At 34.3% G+C, this 17,965-nt stretch overlaps 1 protein-coding gene and 1 long non-coding RNA gene across 2 annotated transcripts in view; one reads left to right on the top strand and one right to left on the bottom strand.

Annotated features, from left to right (window-relative positions):
- The window catches only part of LOC132156762 (uncharacterized), a 172,766-nt gene extending 168,985 nt beyond the window's left edge, over positions 1–3,781 (top strand). Inside the window, exon 5 of the long non-coding RNA XR_009437497.1 lies at positions 3,346–3,781. This is a non-coding gene — a long non-coding RNA (uncharacterized LOC132156762). The remainder of the gene's footprint in view (positions 1–3,345) is intronic.
- LOC132156757 (MAM domain-containing glycosylphosphatidylinositol anchor protein 1-like) overlaps positions 1–17,965 on the bottom strand; it is a 270,738-nt gene that overhangs the window by 5,699 nt on the left and 247,074 nt on the right. The window contains exon 17 of the mRNA XM_059565763.1: positions 4,918–5,026. Within this exon, the coding sequence (XP_059421746.1) occupies positions 4,918–5,026 (109 nt within the window). The remainder of the gene's footprint in view (positions 1–4,917; positions 5,027–17,965) is intronic.

Genomic DNA, 17,965 nt, shown 5'->3' with positions numbered 1-17,965 from the left:
TGACACTGTGGAATGTTTTTGCTTGAGTTAACTGCATATTTAATTTTACTTTATTTTCTTCAAAATAAATGTAAGCATCTGTAAAGTTTTTTTAATGTTTCAAAATGTAAATGAAAGGGATGGTTATGCTAATTAGACTAACTAACTAGCTAACTGGCTAACATGTACAAATAAAATAAAATAAAAATGTAACTTTTATTTTGTTGCCTTTGTTGGCTGTTAGACTTTTTTTTAGGCATTTCATATGGCTCATATTTCTCTTTATTGTAATAAATACTTTTCACTGTGCATAGTTGTGGGAGTAGCTCATGTCTGCTCTCTTCAATAGATTATTTGAACAGATTCACTCATACTAAAATGTGAACTCCTTTCCATGTTTTGGAAAACGCAAATACGTCATCCCTGCAGCTTTCTATAAGAAATTTGATGAATTTCTCTGATGTGTTGTGGATTTAGCTGATTCATCTCATTTACAATCTGAGAAATTGTTAAGATTGACTATTTAAAAATCAAGCTGAACTTTTTCCCACTTTATTCCCATCTTTTTAGGCATCCTTCCCATTAATCGTATAAATACTCAACCTATTGAAAGTTTTTGAGCTTAACCAGAACAGACTTCTGAAAGTATGTTATACCCACAGAGTTCCAAATGTACTGCATAACAGGAAAGACCCTGAAAAACATCAAAGAATCAAAGAGGAGAGGAGTTTCATTGATGAATGCACATATCCTCTATAGCATAGCCTCATGGGTCAGAGACAGAGCCTGCAAGCTAACAGCACACACATGCACAAACTCACATACACACAACTTTCCCTGAACAAACAACAGCTATCAGCAATCCATGCGGCTGGGAGCTGGAATATTCTCTCTGTGAGGGAGCTTTCACAATGATTGATCTTAATCATTAATTTGGCTCTTTTGTTCTGCCCTGCGGTGCGGCGCACGCAGCTCACGTTACACTTTCCTGTGTGTAAGCACAGCTCAGCACCTGTGGGCAGCATGAACAGGTTTTACTGTGTGGGCCGTGTGTGTGTGATATAACACCAGTGTTTATACCGACCCAGGTACAGAAGAGAGCAGAGCTGTACTACTTCAGAGACTAATGTATAAGCTTACATTAGAACTTGAAACAATAATGGATTTTTTTTTATTTAATTTTATTTTAATTTTTTTTGGCTTCCTGAGGTGTTTAACCATTTAAAAAAAAATTACAAATATCAGGCTGGAGCAGTAGGAGCTAGGTGGATTGGTATATGAAAATGTCCGTATGTGTTACTGTCAGAAGAAACTAATGCCTAGCGGGCAGCGCACATGCTTTGGCACATCGCACAGTGGTGCCTGTATGCAGGGGAATCTGTTTCAGGTCATTTTCCAGTTTGGGAGATAATTATTTGTTTTGTTTGACGGCAAGAGATAGAAAAAAAAGCAGACTGCTTTAAAACAAAACAATAGTGTTAAAAGTGGGCTGAACCGTTTTATAGACCATAGTGCTAATGTTTGCTTACATGCCTTTCAGCAAATGAGCTGATGTGTTGGTTCATTAATATTCATGATGACAAGGTTAACAATGTGTTTTCTCAACTTTTCAGATAGTTTTTGCACTCCTGAATGTCTAGACCCTATTTGACCCTATTTAAAAATACCATTACAATAATGTTAATAAATAGTGTAGCTGTATAAATAGTGTAGCTTAATAAATAGTGTTCCTGTAGCTCAATTGGTAGAGCATTGCACTAGGTTGGGGAGCAAGGTTGGGGGTTCGATTCCCCGGGAACATAGGTAAAAATTGATAGCCTGAATGCACTACTGTAAGTCGCTTTGGATAAAAGAGTCTGCTAAATGCACAGACTAAAATACACAGTTTGTTCATTATGTTGTGTAAACGTCAGGATTAACAGCTAGTGTATCATTTAATAAAAATATTTGTTTTTTGCTAAATCCTAGCTGTTTATTTAAAAATGACACTGCATGATAGTGGACTTAAAGAATTAAGATGTAGCTTTGAAATCTGAGATCATCTGACAAATTAAGCAGTAAGACAAAAAAGGAAACCTAATTAGACAGAACTCCTCAGAATGTATATGATAATAATTTAAGATAATTTGGTGAACTATTTAGTGAACTACAAATAGTGAACTACAAATTTTGCTCAACCAAACATAATCACAAAAAATAAATAAATATGTAGACACATTTTTAGACACATACACACACACACGCATACAGTATATATATATATCTTTTGTTAGAGTGGTAAAAACAAATATATATATATATATATATATATATTTGTTTTTACCACTCTAACAAAAGAATGAGATGTTTTGCATTATGGCAATATAAACTACTGTAGAAGTTGAAGTGTGCTTACAGTAATTGTCATAGCAATGTCACAATGTCACGCACACACACAAAAATACCTAATACTGTAGTCCTAAAAGAACCCAACTTATATAGCTTTCTCTTGATTTTGATATTATATATGATATATGGCCAGGACATGTTCTTGACAGGTTTCACAGAGTAAGAATAAGGGTTCTGCCATTTTTAATATTCAGAGCAAAAAGGTCAAGACTTCAATTTATCAAAAATCACTATGCCCTGAAATTGTGATGATGATTTAAGTCTTTGATTTAAGAAATTATTCTATAAAAGACTGTGTGACACGAAGCACTGTGAGGTCATTTTTAAGGACAGTTACTGGTATACTCTTCATAGTTGTAATAGTATACATCATTTTTGATGAATTGGTCTTGCTCTCATCTGAATAATTCTTTGATAATTGTGTATCTTATAGTTTCTGAGAATGATTTTTGTCAAGAGTAACTGTGAACACTGCATTTCTGCTCTTTGGAAGGAAGGCCATATGAACCATATTGTCTTTTACAATCTTCACAGTCTTTTATTTCAATTATTATCTATTATCTAGTCATATTCATATATTCTTATTTGCTCATATACTCTTTATATTGATGTTTTACATATATATTTGGTTTTGTCTTGCTACAGGTCTCTGTAGATGTAATAAGCACAATGCATATTTTGCTTTAACTGTCTCCACAAAATCTTTCATCTGGACAAAAAAAAAGTGTTTATATCTATCTTTATGTCATACAGACAAACAGACAGTCAACAAATGTTGAATTAATATTTCACATTACATATTGAGTGACTTCTTTAAAAAACATACATTTTTAATCAGTAGTGTACTGCATGTGCATTGAGAGTCAATTATTTATATTGTGACATTTCTAAAGCATAAACAAACAGTTTATTGTCCTGCATTACAGTAATGAGAATTTACCAATTCATCTGGTGGGTTTCGAATGGTGTTCTGGACAGCTGCCCTGTCTCTCTCAGAGTGTCTGGCACTGGGCCTTTTCCTGTCTGTGTGGGTGCATTCACACCCATCATGTGCCAAGATCATCATTCAGGAGGAGACCCGAGGCCTGCCGCACCATCAGAGGGCTGCACACGGTGAGAAGAAGCAGCCCACTACAGCTGCCTCCACCATCAGCAACATCTTACCTACTGACAGTTCATCTCTAATACCTTCCTGTTGTGATCATTCAAATTCTGTCATCATTTACTCATCCTCATGTCCTTACAATGTCCTTACAGACCGTTTGATATTCTATCTGTCTTATTAAAAGCTCAAAGAAGAATAAAAAAGCACCACGAATCATAATTGAAAGAGTTGACTTGTACTTCCTAGTATTTTGAAGTGATGTGATAGATTTGTGTGAGAAAATTTCATAATTTCTTTTATCATTATTTTCACCTTCAGTTAACTTTTAGGTTTAATTTAAAACATTTTAAGGTCGTGGTTTACATGTCTTTTTGCTGTGAAATCTTTATAAAGTAAATGTAATAACTTTTATATATTTTAGTAATGTTTCAAGATGAACATTAACTGGACTGAAGGAACTTAGCTTTACTTGATTATCCATACACGTTAACAACTGAGCATCAGATATGAAACCATATGAATAATATCATACTATTGGAAATGATTATTTGTTCATCTCCAAATTATTGTATTGCATTGCATAGTTTTTCCTCCACATTAAAAATGAAAGAGCTTTGCTCATCAAACTAAATATTTTTAATATAATTTTACTAAGACATATTATTGTGAGAAACAGAGTGACAACGTATGTACAGTAGGCAGTCTGCTATACTGTTATAATCATCTCATAGTTTTACATTACAAACTATAATAATTTCATCTTACTTTTAGCCAATAAATATCAGCAATTTTAGCTTAGTGTGGGCTTCTGAATCATCTCTGAGTTTTCAAATTTTGACTAAAGGTTCAATAAACTGCTACACTGAGAAAAAGAGAAGAAAAAAAGATTCTGACTATTATTTCATGTTAAGGTTTACAAGGTTAACTGCTGCTGAGGCATGAATGCATCGTCCAAAGCAGTTTTGTGAACTGAATCAACCAAATCACTGAAAAGAACCAACTCAAAGGAACAGTTTGTTCACAAACCTGACGTCGCTTTTCTCATGGACATTTACTAAGAAGAGCTAGAGTGCATGTCAAGATTTGTATGACTTCAATCTTTGCATTGTATCGATTACTTATATGATACATTTATGGTATTTTTTCATCTCTTGAAAGTCCAAACAGTACTTCCAAATGTTCTCCACTTGTGTTCAACAGAAGAAAGTAAGTCTTGGAACAACATAAGGATAATTAAATAAGATTGGTTTAAGGTCAGTTCTCAGTGCTGTTTCATCACTTACAGGCTTTTGTCTTTTCCAACAAAAAAAAACGCTGCATGCTAACTGGTAATGTGGCTTTTAGTCACTCTCTCATCTACATGAAGCAATATAATGAAGTTCATTACTGAAGCATCAAGGCTGAGGAGTGTTTTGTGCTGTAGAAGTGTCACTGATGGTACAGACCTGTTTTGTCCACACTATCCTTTTGTTTGCATTTCCCCTTGGAAACAGAAACGTCATCGATAGCGATGTCTCCCTCAAAGCCGCTTCCACGGATACCTTCAAACACCACCTGACAAAGAAAAACACGAGTTAGACAGCCGTATCACCCGTGACATGTTTGCTCTGAAGACACTCTAGTTCATTAAAATGGACACATTTCTTCCATTCCCATCAAACACACACACACACACACACATAAGGAGAAATTAATTGAAACATTTATTTTTTGTTTGGGACATCACAATCAGCAACGAACAAAATTTAAACAAACTGAACTCCAATATCAACACCAATAACAGTGAGAAAACTCCCGAAGAACTGACTGACTTTGTAATTTATGAGTGTGAATTTAAATTGATTGGCCACGTTCCAAAAGAAAGTTGAATAACTCAATGCCAGGAATAGGAATTATTCTTTGTAATTACAAAAAGAATCAACAGAACAGAAGTTTTCATAAACAAGCTTTCTGACAAAAATAGATAATCATTTATGTTCTGAGTAATTATGCATGTTTATTACCTTATGCATAGTAACTGATTTGACATAATTATCCAAAAAACTGTCAAAGAAATTAACCATCACACCAGGTTTAAATTTGACAATACAGCACCACAAAATGTCCATATTATTATTTTCAGATACATTAAAAAAATACTGCATATACTGCAACAGGAGGAAATGATAGAAAAACATTATTTGGAATATTATATATATATATATATATATATATATATATATATATATATATATATATATATATATATATATATATATATATATATATATATATATATTAAACAGTAGAACAAAAACAATTTCGAACATTTATTCATATTATCTAACATTTATGATTTTCAATTTAAAAGCAGGAACTGAACTTGATTTTGAACACCAGTCTCAATATGATTCTGAATTCTGAATGACACAAGATTATCTTGCTCGATCTGTCCGCTGATTTTGACATGGTTAATCACCAGATCCTGCTGTCAACCCTACTGACAAAGGGAATCTTTGGAACCATACTGCAGTGGTTTGAGTCTTACCTATCAGATAGGTCCTTCAAAGTATCTTGGAGAGGTAAGGTGTCCAAGTCGCAACATTTAGCTACTGGGGTGCCTCAGGGATCAGTTCTTGGACCACTTCTCTTCTCTGTCTACATGGCATCATTAGGTTCTGTCATTGACCACTTCAGCTGTTATTTTGATTTTTTTTGAGAATTAGGCATATCATTGCTATGCAATATTGGACCCTCCGGTGGGTCCCCAGAGTCGATGTGGTTAAGAAACATGGCTTTTCATACCACTGCTATATGCTGATGAAACTCAACTCTACCACTCATTCCATCCTGATGATTCGACGGAAGCTGCTCGCATCTCAGCTTGTCTAACAGACATTTCATGCTGGATAAAGGACCATCACCCTCAACTCAACCTTGCCAAGACAGAACTGCTTGTGATTCTAGCAAATCCATCGTTTCATAACAATTTCACCATCAAGTTAGGCACATCAACCAAAACCCCTTCAAAAACAGCCAGAAACCTTGGAGTTATGATTGATGATCAACTTTCTCAGCCCACATTGCTAAAAGTGTCCAGTCCTGCAGATTTGTTTTATTCAACATCAAGAAGATCAGGCCCTTTCTTTCGGAACATGCTGCACAACTCCTTGTTCAAGCTCTTGTTCTGTCCAGGCTGGACTGTTGCAATGCTCTCTTGGCAGGTCTTCCAGCCAGTTCTATCAAACCTTTACAATTGATCCAGAACGCGGCAGCAAGATTAATTTTTAATGAGCCAAAAAGAATACACATCACACCTCTGTTTTTCAATTTGCACTGGCTACCAATAGCTGCTCACATAAAATTTAAGACATTGATGTTTGCCTACAAAACCACTTCTGGTTCTGCACCCATTTACCTTAATTCATTACTTCAGACTTATGTGCCCTCCTGAAGTTTGCATTCTGCAAGTGAATGGCGCTTGATTGTGCCATCCCAAAGAAGCACAAAGTCACCTTTATGGACTTTTAAATTAAATGTTCCCTCCTGGTGGAATGACCTCCCCAACTCAATCCGAGCAGCTGAGTCCTTAGCCATCTTCAAGAATCGGCTTAAAACACATCTCTTCCATCTTCATTTGACCCTCTAACTTTGGCACTCACTATTCTAATTCTATTCTAAATAAATAAATAAATAAATAAATAAATCTAACTACCTTTGTAATCTTTTTGTATTCTATCTATTTTCTTTTCATTTATTATACAATTATAAAAAAGACCTCTAACACTAGTTTGCTCTATTCTTTTTCTATTCTATCTGTTTTCTTTTTATTTATTATATTATTTAAAAGCCCTTGCTATGTGTACTGCGTTTAAGCTAACTGAGACTTGTTATAGCACTTGTACAGTATATCATTGCTCTTTTGTTGTTTTTGATTGCTTCCATTGTCCTCAATCATAAGTCACTTTGGATAAAAGCGTCTGCTAAATGACTAAATGTAATGTAGTAACAACTAAAGGTTTTCTTTCTTGTTTTTTTTTCACTACAGTGCACTTTAAAAAGATAAAAGTACAATATCAAACATTTGTACAGTAAGTTCTAAAAAAAATTACATATTGGCCCATAAAGTCTTAATAATAAGGTTCCTCCCACATTCTCTGCTGGTATTTATTTTCTCCCCATGTAAGCTGCATTTGACTGACAGCTTAATTACAGCAGCTCTGAAGCTCACTGCAGAGACCTAATCAGATCCATGTCAGAGTTACGTTCAGTCTAACTGGAGTTTACAGAATTACTCCTTTCCCAGACAAACACACACACACACACACACACACACACAGACCTCTAAACCCCACCTGGCGGACTAACGCACAAGTAATTGAAATGTATAAATGAGCAAAAGTGAGCAGAGCAATTCAATACATTTAATCCCCCCACAGACCCTTAGAAACAGATCTAAAGCAATTCACACTTTCTCAAACTTTGCAGAATTGCTTTTTTTTTTAAAGGTTAGAAGAACTTTTCCATACTGTAACATGGACAAAATTTTTAAATCTTTTATGGGCTCAGGCCAGGCTTTTTATGTTTTTTTAGCGGGGGATAATCCTGGGGGTTGGGGGTGCTGTTCATATTTTTTAAGTGAATGCTTGAAATATATTATTTAGGTAGTACTTTACAATAATAAATGCATGAATACACTTGAATACATTAACTAACATTAACTAAACAAAAAAAGTATTACAATTATTTGTTAATAAAGTATACAGTATATATGTTCACAAAAACACTGTTAAATTAAGTACACGATTTGGCATAGCAGCCAAAACAAATAATAACTGTTCCCTTACCTAAATCCTGCGTTTGGACCAGATCGGTTGCAGAATCACATCTGTGCTTCTGAAATTATTATCTTTTTCTATATAGTGTAGTAGTTAGCTTTGTCTGTGTCGTACGTGGCGCTTGTCAAGCATGAAAAACACAAGTTTTATTTAAATTCTGAATATATCATCTTAAACAGCATGCAAAGAGTCCTCCCTTTATATTTATTAAAAACTGTCACTCATTCATTACGATCTAACAAAGAAAAAAAAAAGAACAATGAACGTGACTACACAATGAAACTTTTTAAAATGTCTTTGCTAGAAAAAAGTTACAAGCATGATAGAACTCTGAGCACTGGACAAAAATATGGTGACTGGAGCGGTGAGTGCGTGAATTCCAACCTAAACACCTCTGATTGGCCACTGCGTTTTAGAAATCAGTAAACATATCTGTGATTGGCTACATTGCTCACCTCTGTGAAAATGCATGGTAAAATAATTTGACGCTTTCCAAAGAAGAGGATATAACCAGATTGTTTGCCAAATCTATTTCGATATGCTATTATTACAAAGAAAACAGAGGTTATGGGCAGCTTTTCCATCTAAAAGCAAGCAGAAGCAACAGCAGGCAGTTGTATGAGAAAGACTATAATCTTAAGACTATAACTACTAAGTCCGACCGCCCCTCTCAGTCCGAATGGGGGGCACAGGGATGTCTGATGTCCTCTGGCACCATGGCTGAGGCTAGGGCTGTTATTGTTAACTAAAACGAGTTTGGTTTGTTTATTTTTTAATTAAAATAAAGCAGAAGCTAAATAAAAATATACATTTTAGATTAAAAAAAATCAACAGTTTAAGCACTTAAATTAAATAAATTAAATAAATAAATAATAACCAAAACTGAACTAAAACTGGAAAAAATAGCAATAGTAATTTTAAAAATAATAATATTGATAATAAATATAAAAATTGTATTAAATTAAAATTAAACTAATGTGACTTTCTCCCTAAAAGTCCCACCACAAAGTAAATCCCATTGTGTTGCCATTTAAGTGTACTGATCTAATAAATACAGCTTTGAACAAAAGGTACATGTCAGTGGAGTGTTATCCTAAGTTATGAAAGCTAACAGGTACATGTTTGTTCTGTATTTTATCAAATGGAACATATTACATAAAAGGTACATATTAGTACTATAAAAGTACATATTAGCACCTAAAGTATACAATTAGTCGATCAATTCAGGTTGATTGGAACACTTTTTCCCAGTCATTTCAATGACAAAAAGTGCCCTAATCGACCTGGTTTCACCACTATCTTTTGAAAGGGTACTGTTTTTTTTTTGTGTTTTGTTTTTTGGAGAGTGTATATAATTATTTAAACGTGATTTGAAGCATAGAGGCAGTATGACTGTTTTTATTCAGCCGAAAAATAAATTTTCTAGTATGGTTCACACACTTGACCAGGTGAAGATAGCATGCACACATTCTTGACCTGTGTGCTTTAATGAACACAACACACAGACACACACACACACCTGCAGCATCACCCTGGGCTCCCATGGTGCCCAAATGAACGAGTGACTCTGAATAAATAACAGAGGCTTCGCGCGATCAAGGGCTGAGGGCAGATGGGTAATTTGATTTGTCTTGTGTGTGTAAAACAGTTTCTCTGTCTGTGCTAATTGGCTGTGGGGCCACAGTGGACGCCGGGTGACACGACATCATTAGGGCAATGTCAAGCAGTGCTCCATAAGCATATTTGCTCACCTGAATATATATCCATGCATTACAAGCCCAGCCTCTCAAACACACACAGAATGCATTTAACTCGCGGTACACTTCTAGAATTACAAGGTCACTGTATGCATAAAAACACGCTCAAAGGGCAAACGCAAACATGCTAAACATGCACAAAGAGATCTTGCCATAGTCTGTTGTAGCAGTAATTGGTAGGTGAGGCGATGTGTTTTCTCTCTTTTCATTAATGCAAATGGCTTCCTCTAACGGGCAGAGCACAGTTGACTTTAGTGGGTTGAGCTCATTAAGAGTATGACAGACCATTCACCTCTCACACATGAGCTCAGATGCCAGCGGAGACAGAAAGAAACAATTATGCGCGGCGTCTGAGAGGCGTAGGCATGCAGACGCCTCTTCACCACCATGTTCATTAGATTGGGTGAGATAGAAAGCAGCGTGCAGGAGCGGGGGAGAGATAGAGCTGAAGCAGAACTTAAAGAAACAGTTCAACCAAATTCTGTCACTCTAGCTTTTGTGGAACGCAAAATGTGAAGTTCGCTGCTGCTCTTTTCCATACAAAGACAAAAACATCACTGAGCTGAACTTATATTTTGGTTCATGTATCATTCACAAGTACAGTACTATATATATATATAATTTCTGCATATTTATCCAAAGCAACTTGCAAACAAGGAGAAAAAAAAACGTATATTCGTCAATTCAAATGTTAATTCAAATCCTATTATATAAAACCCCTAGATTGATCAGAGAACTACATGCTTTTAGTGTTCAATAGTTTGGAGTAATTCAGATTTTCAAAAGTGAAAATAAAGACTTTTCTACTGCTACAAATGATTCATATTTCAAATAAATGCTGAAACTGAAGACTGGAGGAATGATGCTGAAAATTCAGTTTGCTGAATTTTGCATCACATCATCATTTTGGAGTGAATGAACAGTGCTCTCTTCCACCCTCAATATTCATTGCTGAAGTGCCCTTAAACAAGGCACTGAACCCCCAGTTGCTCCCCGGGCACTGGATATATAGCTGCCCATTCCGGGTGTTCACGGTGTGTTCACTTCTCACTGCTGTGTGTGTGCACTTGGATGGGTTAAATGCAGAGCACCAATTCCAAGTATAGGTTACCATACTTGGCAAATGCCACGACTTTCACTTTCACTTATATAACCCTCCTTCTCATAATGTTTCATTTTACCATGATTTTGATTAACTGTTTAAATTGTTTAATTGTCGCACTGAAACAATTTTACTGGGAGATTTTAATATAAATTTGTTGGATAACAGTAAGAAAAAAAACTTAAAATTATTGCATTTAAATATAAATTCAATGTTCAAATGATAACGAGTCCTACAAGAATCACTCAAACTAGTAAATACATTTTTCTAGTTCATTTTTATAAATACACCAGAACAGGTTACAAAACTGTAAAATTTGTTAACAGGTCTGTCTGATCAAAACTTGACCTTGATTGTCAGAAAATTAACAAAACATCAAATTCAGAGGCTTTTTTTGTTTGTTTGTTTTTTACACAGAGTTAATAATTCACAAAGTGGAAAAAATCCCCAACCAGAAGATGCCTCAGTTTGAAAATGAGTAGAATAACTTAAACTGCAAAAGTATATTTCAAATTGATCATTTAAATGAGTGCTGTGTTTTTTTTTTTGATGGACACACTTGCAAATATAATGCAGAAATTTTCATGCTCCTATAAAAGCAACAGAATATATATATATATATATATATATATATATATATATATATATATATATATATATATATATATATATATATATATATATATATATATATATATATATTTATTTTATTTTATTTTATTTTATTTTATTTTTTCTTCCCTTTGATAAATAATGATATTCATCAGCTAATGAAACAGATGCACAGGGCAATAGTTCACTTATTCGGAAAGAAATGAATAATTTAATCAAAGTAAAGGCATAACAAAACTGAATATGAATGGAAAGGTCAGTATTGATAGTCAGCAGAAGAATTTGGAACAAATTTCAATTATATTTGTTTATCACATGATATAGTAAGAAATTAATCTCCATCTAACCCTAACCCACTGGTTAATAAAGATAAAATCAGTAAAATTATTAATCAGTTGAACGGTTCAAAAGCTAAAAATATATTCGGGTTCAGATGGTTCTCTTATTAAAAAACATAGTGCAAGTAAGTCCAATAACTCATTTGGTACATTTATCTATTAAAACTGATGAGTTTCCATAAAAATTTTAAACAGCTGTGGTGACCCCTGTTTTTAAATCTGGAGAGACTGACGAGGTGTGTAATATTGACCCATCCCAATCATTCCAGTAATTTCCAAAGTTTTAGAAAAGCTAGTGGTTGAACAATTAATGAATTATCTGGAAAATATGTATATATAATCTGCTAAACCCTAAGCAATTTGGTTTCCAGCCAAAATATTCAACAGAAAAGGCTATTCAATTCAATTCAAGTTTATATGTATATCGCTTTTTACGATACAAATCATTACAAAGCAACTTTACAGAAAATTAAGTATCTACAATATTTAGTAGTAGCTTATAAGTGGTGACTGTCAGTTTGTGTGCATATGACAGGATTTTTCAGAAAAAATTAATACAAGACGTATTACAAGACGATACCTATCATTTCATAGATACCAAAAAAAAGTATTAGGAACAGTATTTTTAAACTTTAAAAATGCTTTTGATACTGTGAATCATGAGTAATGTGTTAAAATCAACTGTGTGAATCCATCACTCAAAAAAGTAAATTATGTGTACCACAAGGTTCAATATTGGGCCTGTTGCTCTTTTGTTTATATACAAATTATTTACCTGAATGTTCCAAGGAGGTTGGTTGACAAATGTATGCAGATGACACAATTGTTTATGTAACAAGCTGAAAATGTTCATCTGGCTGTTGAAATGTTAACCAGGCAATTCAGTGTTTCCCAGGGGCTGCAGGATAACTTTTTAACTTTAAATCACAACAAAACAGTTTCAATGTGTTTTTCATTAAAGAACAAAGCACTAGATGTATTTAAAATCAAAATTTACTAAAAGGAAATCAAGGAAGTGAGTGAAATATTTAGGTGTCACTAGACTCTAAGCTTAAGTTTGATGTCCTTTTTAAGAAAATGTCTAAGACTATTAAGACAAATTTGAACTGTTTTCATATGATAAGACCATGTTTATCTATTAAAGCAGCTCAAATGTTTATGCATGCTATGATATTATCACATATGAACTATTGTGCGATAATTTTGGGTAAGACTTCCCAGTCAGTTGTAAAGCCTATAATTTCATTGTACAAACAAACTTAAAAAGTAATGGATCAGAAACCAATGAAATGGAATAATTGTCAAATTCTTCAAAAGTATAATTTGTTAAGTTTTGATAATCTTTTAAAGTTTTAATTTATAAAAACAGTATTTAAGTGTATTTAAGTGGCCTTGTCCCTAATGTGATGTGTCAGTTGATACAAAAATTCAGTAGCAAAGACCAGAGGGGCAGTAAGTGGGAATTGTAGTGTTCGGAGATGCAGAACTACTGTTGGTCAAATCAGCCTTTCTTTAGTGGAAGATTGAAATCTATGGAACACCATACCTGTTGATTTAAAGTTGCAACCATATCTTAAAGTTTTTTCTATAAAGCTCAAACTATGGCTGAAATCTTTACAGCGTTGTGAACATTGAGTAACTTTTTTTTTTTTAACTGTTTATACAGGCTGGTTGAAGGGTAAGTATATACATACGTCAATACGTCATACCTCATACGCCATGTTCCCGGAACTGCTTCCGCTTTACAAAAGTGAGAGCAAGCTAGATTAAAGTGATTATTCCGTTTTGAATATGGATTTTTTTTCTTACAAAAACGCATCGATTCGCTACAGAAGGCCTTTGTTCACCCCCCGGAGCCATGTGAGACACTTTAAAAAAAAAAATTGATTAGCTTTTTATTAAACTTATCTTGGACTGATGCAGTGCGACACCCGCTGAGTGGCATCTAACAGCTTGGAAAATCAAAGACAAATTTTAAAATAACTCTGACTGGATCCGTATGAAAGAAGAAAGTCAAATACACCTAGGATGACTTCAAGGTGAGTAATTTATGGCCTAATTTTCATTTTTGGGTGAACTAATCCGTTAAGTACTTTTTTTCTGTATGCTGGTTGATTTACATTTATGTTTGTGATTTTGTATAAAGTTACATATGTGCATACTATGTCAATGTGTCATTGTTGAATGTTTAGGTACAACATATACCTATACTGTAGTTATCTGTATATACGTTACTTGTACTTGTTTTGTTCCTTGTGATGATTGTGTTTGTTTTTTATTTATTTGCTTGTTTTAATTTTATGTCAATTGTATGCCTTATGCATCATCCATGTTAAATAGGCATACAAATAAATAAAATTCAATCTTTCAATAAAATTTTCATTCAGTTAATGCAGCCTTGGTAAGCAAAATATATTATTTTTAAAAACATTTCTAAAAATCATAATTATTCCAAATTTTTGACCGGAAGTTAAATATCGGTGGCAGACAGAAAGATATTTTTTAATATAAATAAATTACTTTTTTTAAGAAAAAAACTCAAATTGACTTTTGATCTCAGACTACAAATCTGAGCAGAGTTTGAGATCTCTTTTTCTCCATTAAATCTCATCACTGTAAAAAGGGAAACAATTAAACAATATAAAACTTAGTTTTTCTCTCCAATGGGAAAATGTAAATTTTAGGTTGAAATACTCCACTGAACATGGCAGGAAGATTTCCAGAGCAGCTGCTGTAATGGAGACTCACAGTCCGGTGAATTTTATCAACCAAACACTGTGGAGAGCAGTGGTAGCAGGCAGGAAAGAGGTGAGAGTGATGGGAAATGTCCAGAACACAGAGAGGAGAGGTTAATGGATAACAAACACGACAAAGAGCTGAGAGCATCAGTGGAGAAACCAGCGAGCGATAAAGAGGATAAAGAGAAAAGAGGAGATGATGAGGAAAGACCTTAAAGGGCTGTGTGAAAATGGATCAGCACTCGCATAGTGGACGCTTTTCTCTGCTCTTCTCTCAATCTTTTCAGAAAATCATAATTAAGCAAAGCTAATTAGCAGCCCTCCCTCGCTCCCTGAACTCTTCCTTTGTAAAGCTCTTGAGCTTGTGTCATCATCTTGTTTCCCTGCTGGCATCTTTCACACAGCAGGACAAAACACTTCTGCCTTCGGTGACCTTTTCTATTAAGATACGGGAAAAGGACTTTAGAGATGCATAAGATAAACTGCAGACTTTAGAATAGATTTTAACATTTTCTGTAGTGCTATTTGCCTGTGCAAAACATGCCACCAAAAGTGTTGCGAGTGGATTTCAGATCATTGATAATGCTATCGATCAGGGGTTCCCTACACATCCAAGTAAAAAGAAACCACCTTCAAATATTTATGACATTAAGATCTCTAGCTATATGAAGATACCAACATCAATGTACAATATTTATTTGTTTATAGAATTGAATACTGTTATTCCACAAGGATACATTAAACTGATCAAAAGTGAGGACATTTAAAATGTTACAAAACAAAAAATACTGTTCTCTTAAAGAATTCTGAATGCAGCATAAGAGACATTCAAAAACCTCCTAGATGAAAATTATAGGTTGTGTCACTCAGAAAAACACAACTCTCTTTAATAAGCCTTTTGTTTTTTGTATCATGTCAACACAAACGGTTTAGACGTTAGGGTTAGTAGTTTGTTTAAATCACACTTATCATTTAAACTAAATACAGACAAAGTCTGCTGGTGCCAGAAACCTTGGCATAAGTGGAGTGGAGTTAAAATAAAAAAATTCTAATAAAGTAAAATTCTACTAAACTGCTTGATATAAAGTTAAGTTACTGTGGTAGCAAGCGTTTATAGTTGTGTTAAACAGCCCAATACCAGGCAGGTGGCATTTAAGAGCTCTATAAAAGAGAACAGCTATACTGGGCTTTTACACATACACCACCAACTGGCCTTAACTGCTGTTTGAAACTGTGTCACAGATAGGGAACATTTAAACATACACCAGAGGAGCATAATACCGGAGCCAATGCTATATCACTGGTAGAGTTTGTGAATCTAAGAAAACACATTACACATAAAAAAAATAAAAAATAAAAAAAAAAATTTAAATACAAAGGTAGGGTAATGATAATAATATTCATCTGAGCTTTTCTTTCAGTCACGTTCGATTTGGCCATAGCAGTAATCTTCCATGCTTTAAACGGACTGTGCGTTCCCCTGCCGTTAAAGATTACGGTTTCTTTTATCTTCTATAAAGTAGCATGAAAATGTAACGAGTGGTAAAAAGCGTTCCCATGTGTAAAGTCCTTTGAATCTTCTCTCTAGAGTCCACAAACGCCCCCCCCCCCTTTTGGTTGCACTTAGTGCATCTTATATTGAAAACAGGTTGCACGTGGATGTTAAAACATTGCATTGCTTCTGTGTAAAACAGACAGAAATGTAATGTAATATATGGAACATATAAAATATGGAATAAATATGAATAAAAAGTTTAAAAGGAACAGCATTTATTCAGAACAAATATTTTTTAACGATACAAGTGTTTTTCACTTTTTCACTTTTTATCACTTTAACATATCCTTGCTATGGAAGTCCGTTTCCACCACTGAATAAAAAAAAAAAATAATAATTAAAAAGGGAATTGCAACTTTTTATCTCACAATTCTGTCAGAATTTTTAGAATTGTGAGAAATAAACTCAGATAGTTATTAAGTCAGAAATTATGTCAGAATTGCAAGATATCAACTTGCAATTTTGACTCTTTTTCTCGACTTTTTTCTCAGAATTGTGAGATTTAAATTGCAGCGCAGCAATAGTCTCAGTACGGAAACGATCTGAAATTTGGGTAACCAAACAGCTTCTGGTCCTAATACTTAAAAAAAAAAAAAAATACTATCAGAGTCATTGGTGACCAGACACTCTTTAACAGAATAAATACATTTTTAAGGTTTGGAACAACTTGTGGGTTTGTAAACAATGACTGAATTTAAATTTTGGGTGAATTATCACTTTAAACCAGAATTGATACCTTCACCTGGCTCCGTGCCGCGACCCTCTGCTGACTGTGCGCACACCTTCCCAAACAGACGAGGCTTTTATACTTGACACATTCTTTGTTGTACTACTATTTGAAATGACAGGGGGCGACGAGGAGTAATTGTCCTCTAAAACCGTCGGGAATCACTGGTGAGATGAAATCATTTGCTGTCACAAGTCTTTTCACGTGATGAAAGAGTTGATGAATTCATATTTTAATAATGTACAAACAAACAAATCTTAAACTATTGGCTATATTTCACATCAAACACAAAACAACTTTAAGCAAATAGTGTATAATTAGTATTAGTAGAATAAAAATAAAACTTACTTCAAATAAAAAGCCTTGGACAAACTATGCAAAAAAAAAAAACTATGCATTGTTTTCTGTCAAAGCATCAAAAAGCACCTGATGGAGTTTGAACTTAACATCAAACTGCTTCTGTGCCACAGATGCCGGCACAGATGTACATGTTCAGCTAGAATCGCCCTGAAGTCATGCATCTTCGGATAAGGAGCTGTGCAAAGTTATAAAAAATACCATGCACACCGCCACGTGAAATGAGTTTGCGCACACTCAGAGCGAACTATCACCAACACCGCGATAACATAATATTTGCTATGCACACCCAAGCAAACTTGTGGATGCGTCCAGTATAAATCAGCCTTAAGTCAGACAGTCTGAAAGCAACTGAATGATTCCCTGCAAACTGCGAGTTCGTCATTAGTTACAGGACAGACAACCTGATAACTTTCCGATTCAGCCCTACAGTACATCTGGAAAGCCTTGCCTTGTGTTCAAAGGGCAGATATAAGCTCCTAGATCTTTT

This window comes from Carassius carassius, chromosome 14 (assembly GCF_963082965.1).
Source record: "Carassius carassius chromosome 14, fCarCar2.1, whole genome shotgun sequence".
Lineage (NCBI taxonomy): Eukaryota > Metazoa > Chordata > Actinopteri > Cypriniformes > Cyprinidae > Carassius > Carassius carassius.
Note: the sequence above shows the minus strand (reverse complement) of the source record. Positions and strands in the feature narration are given on the sequence as shown.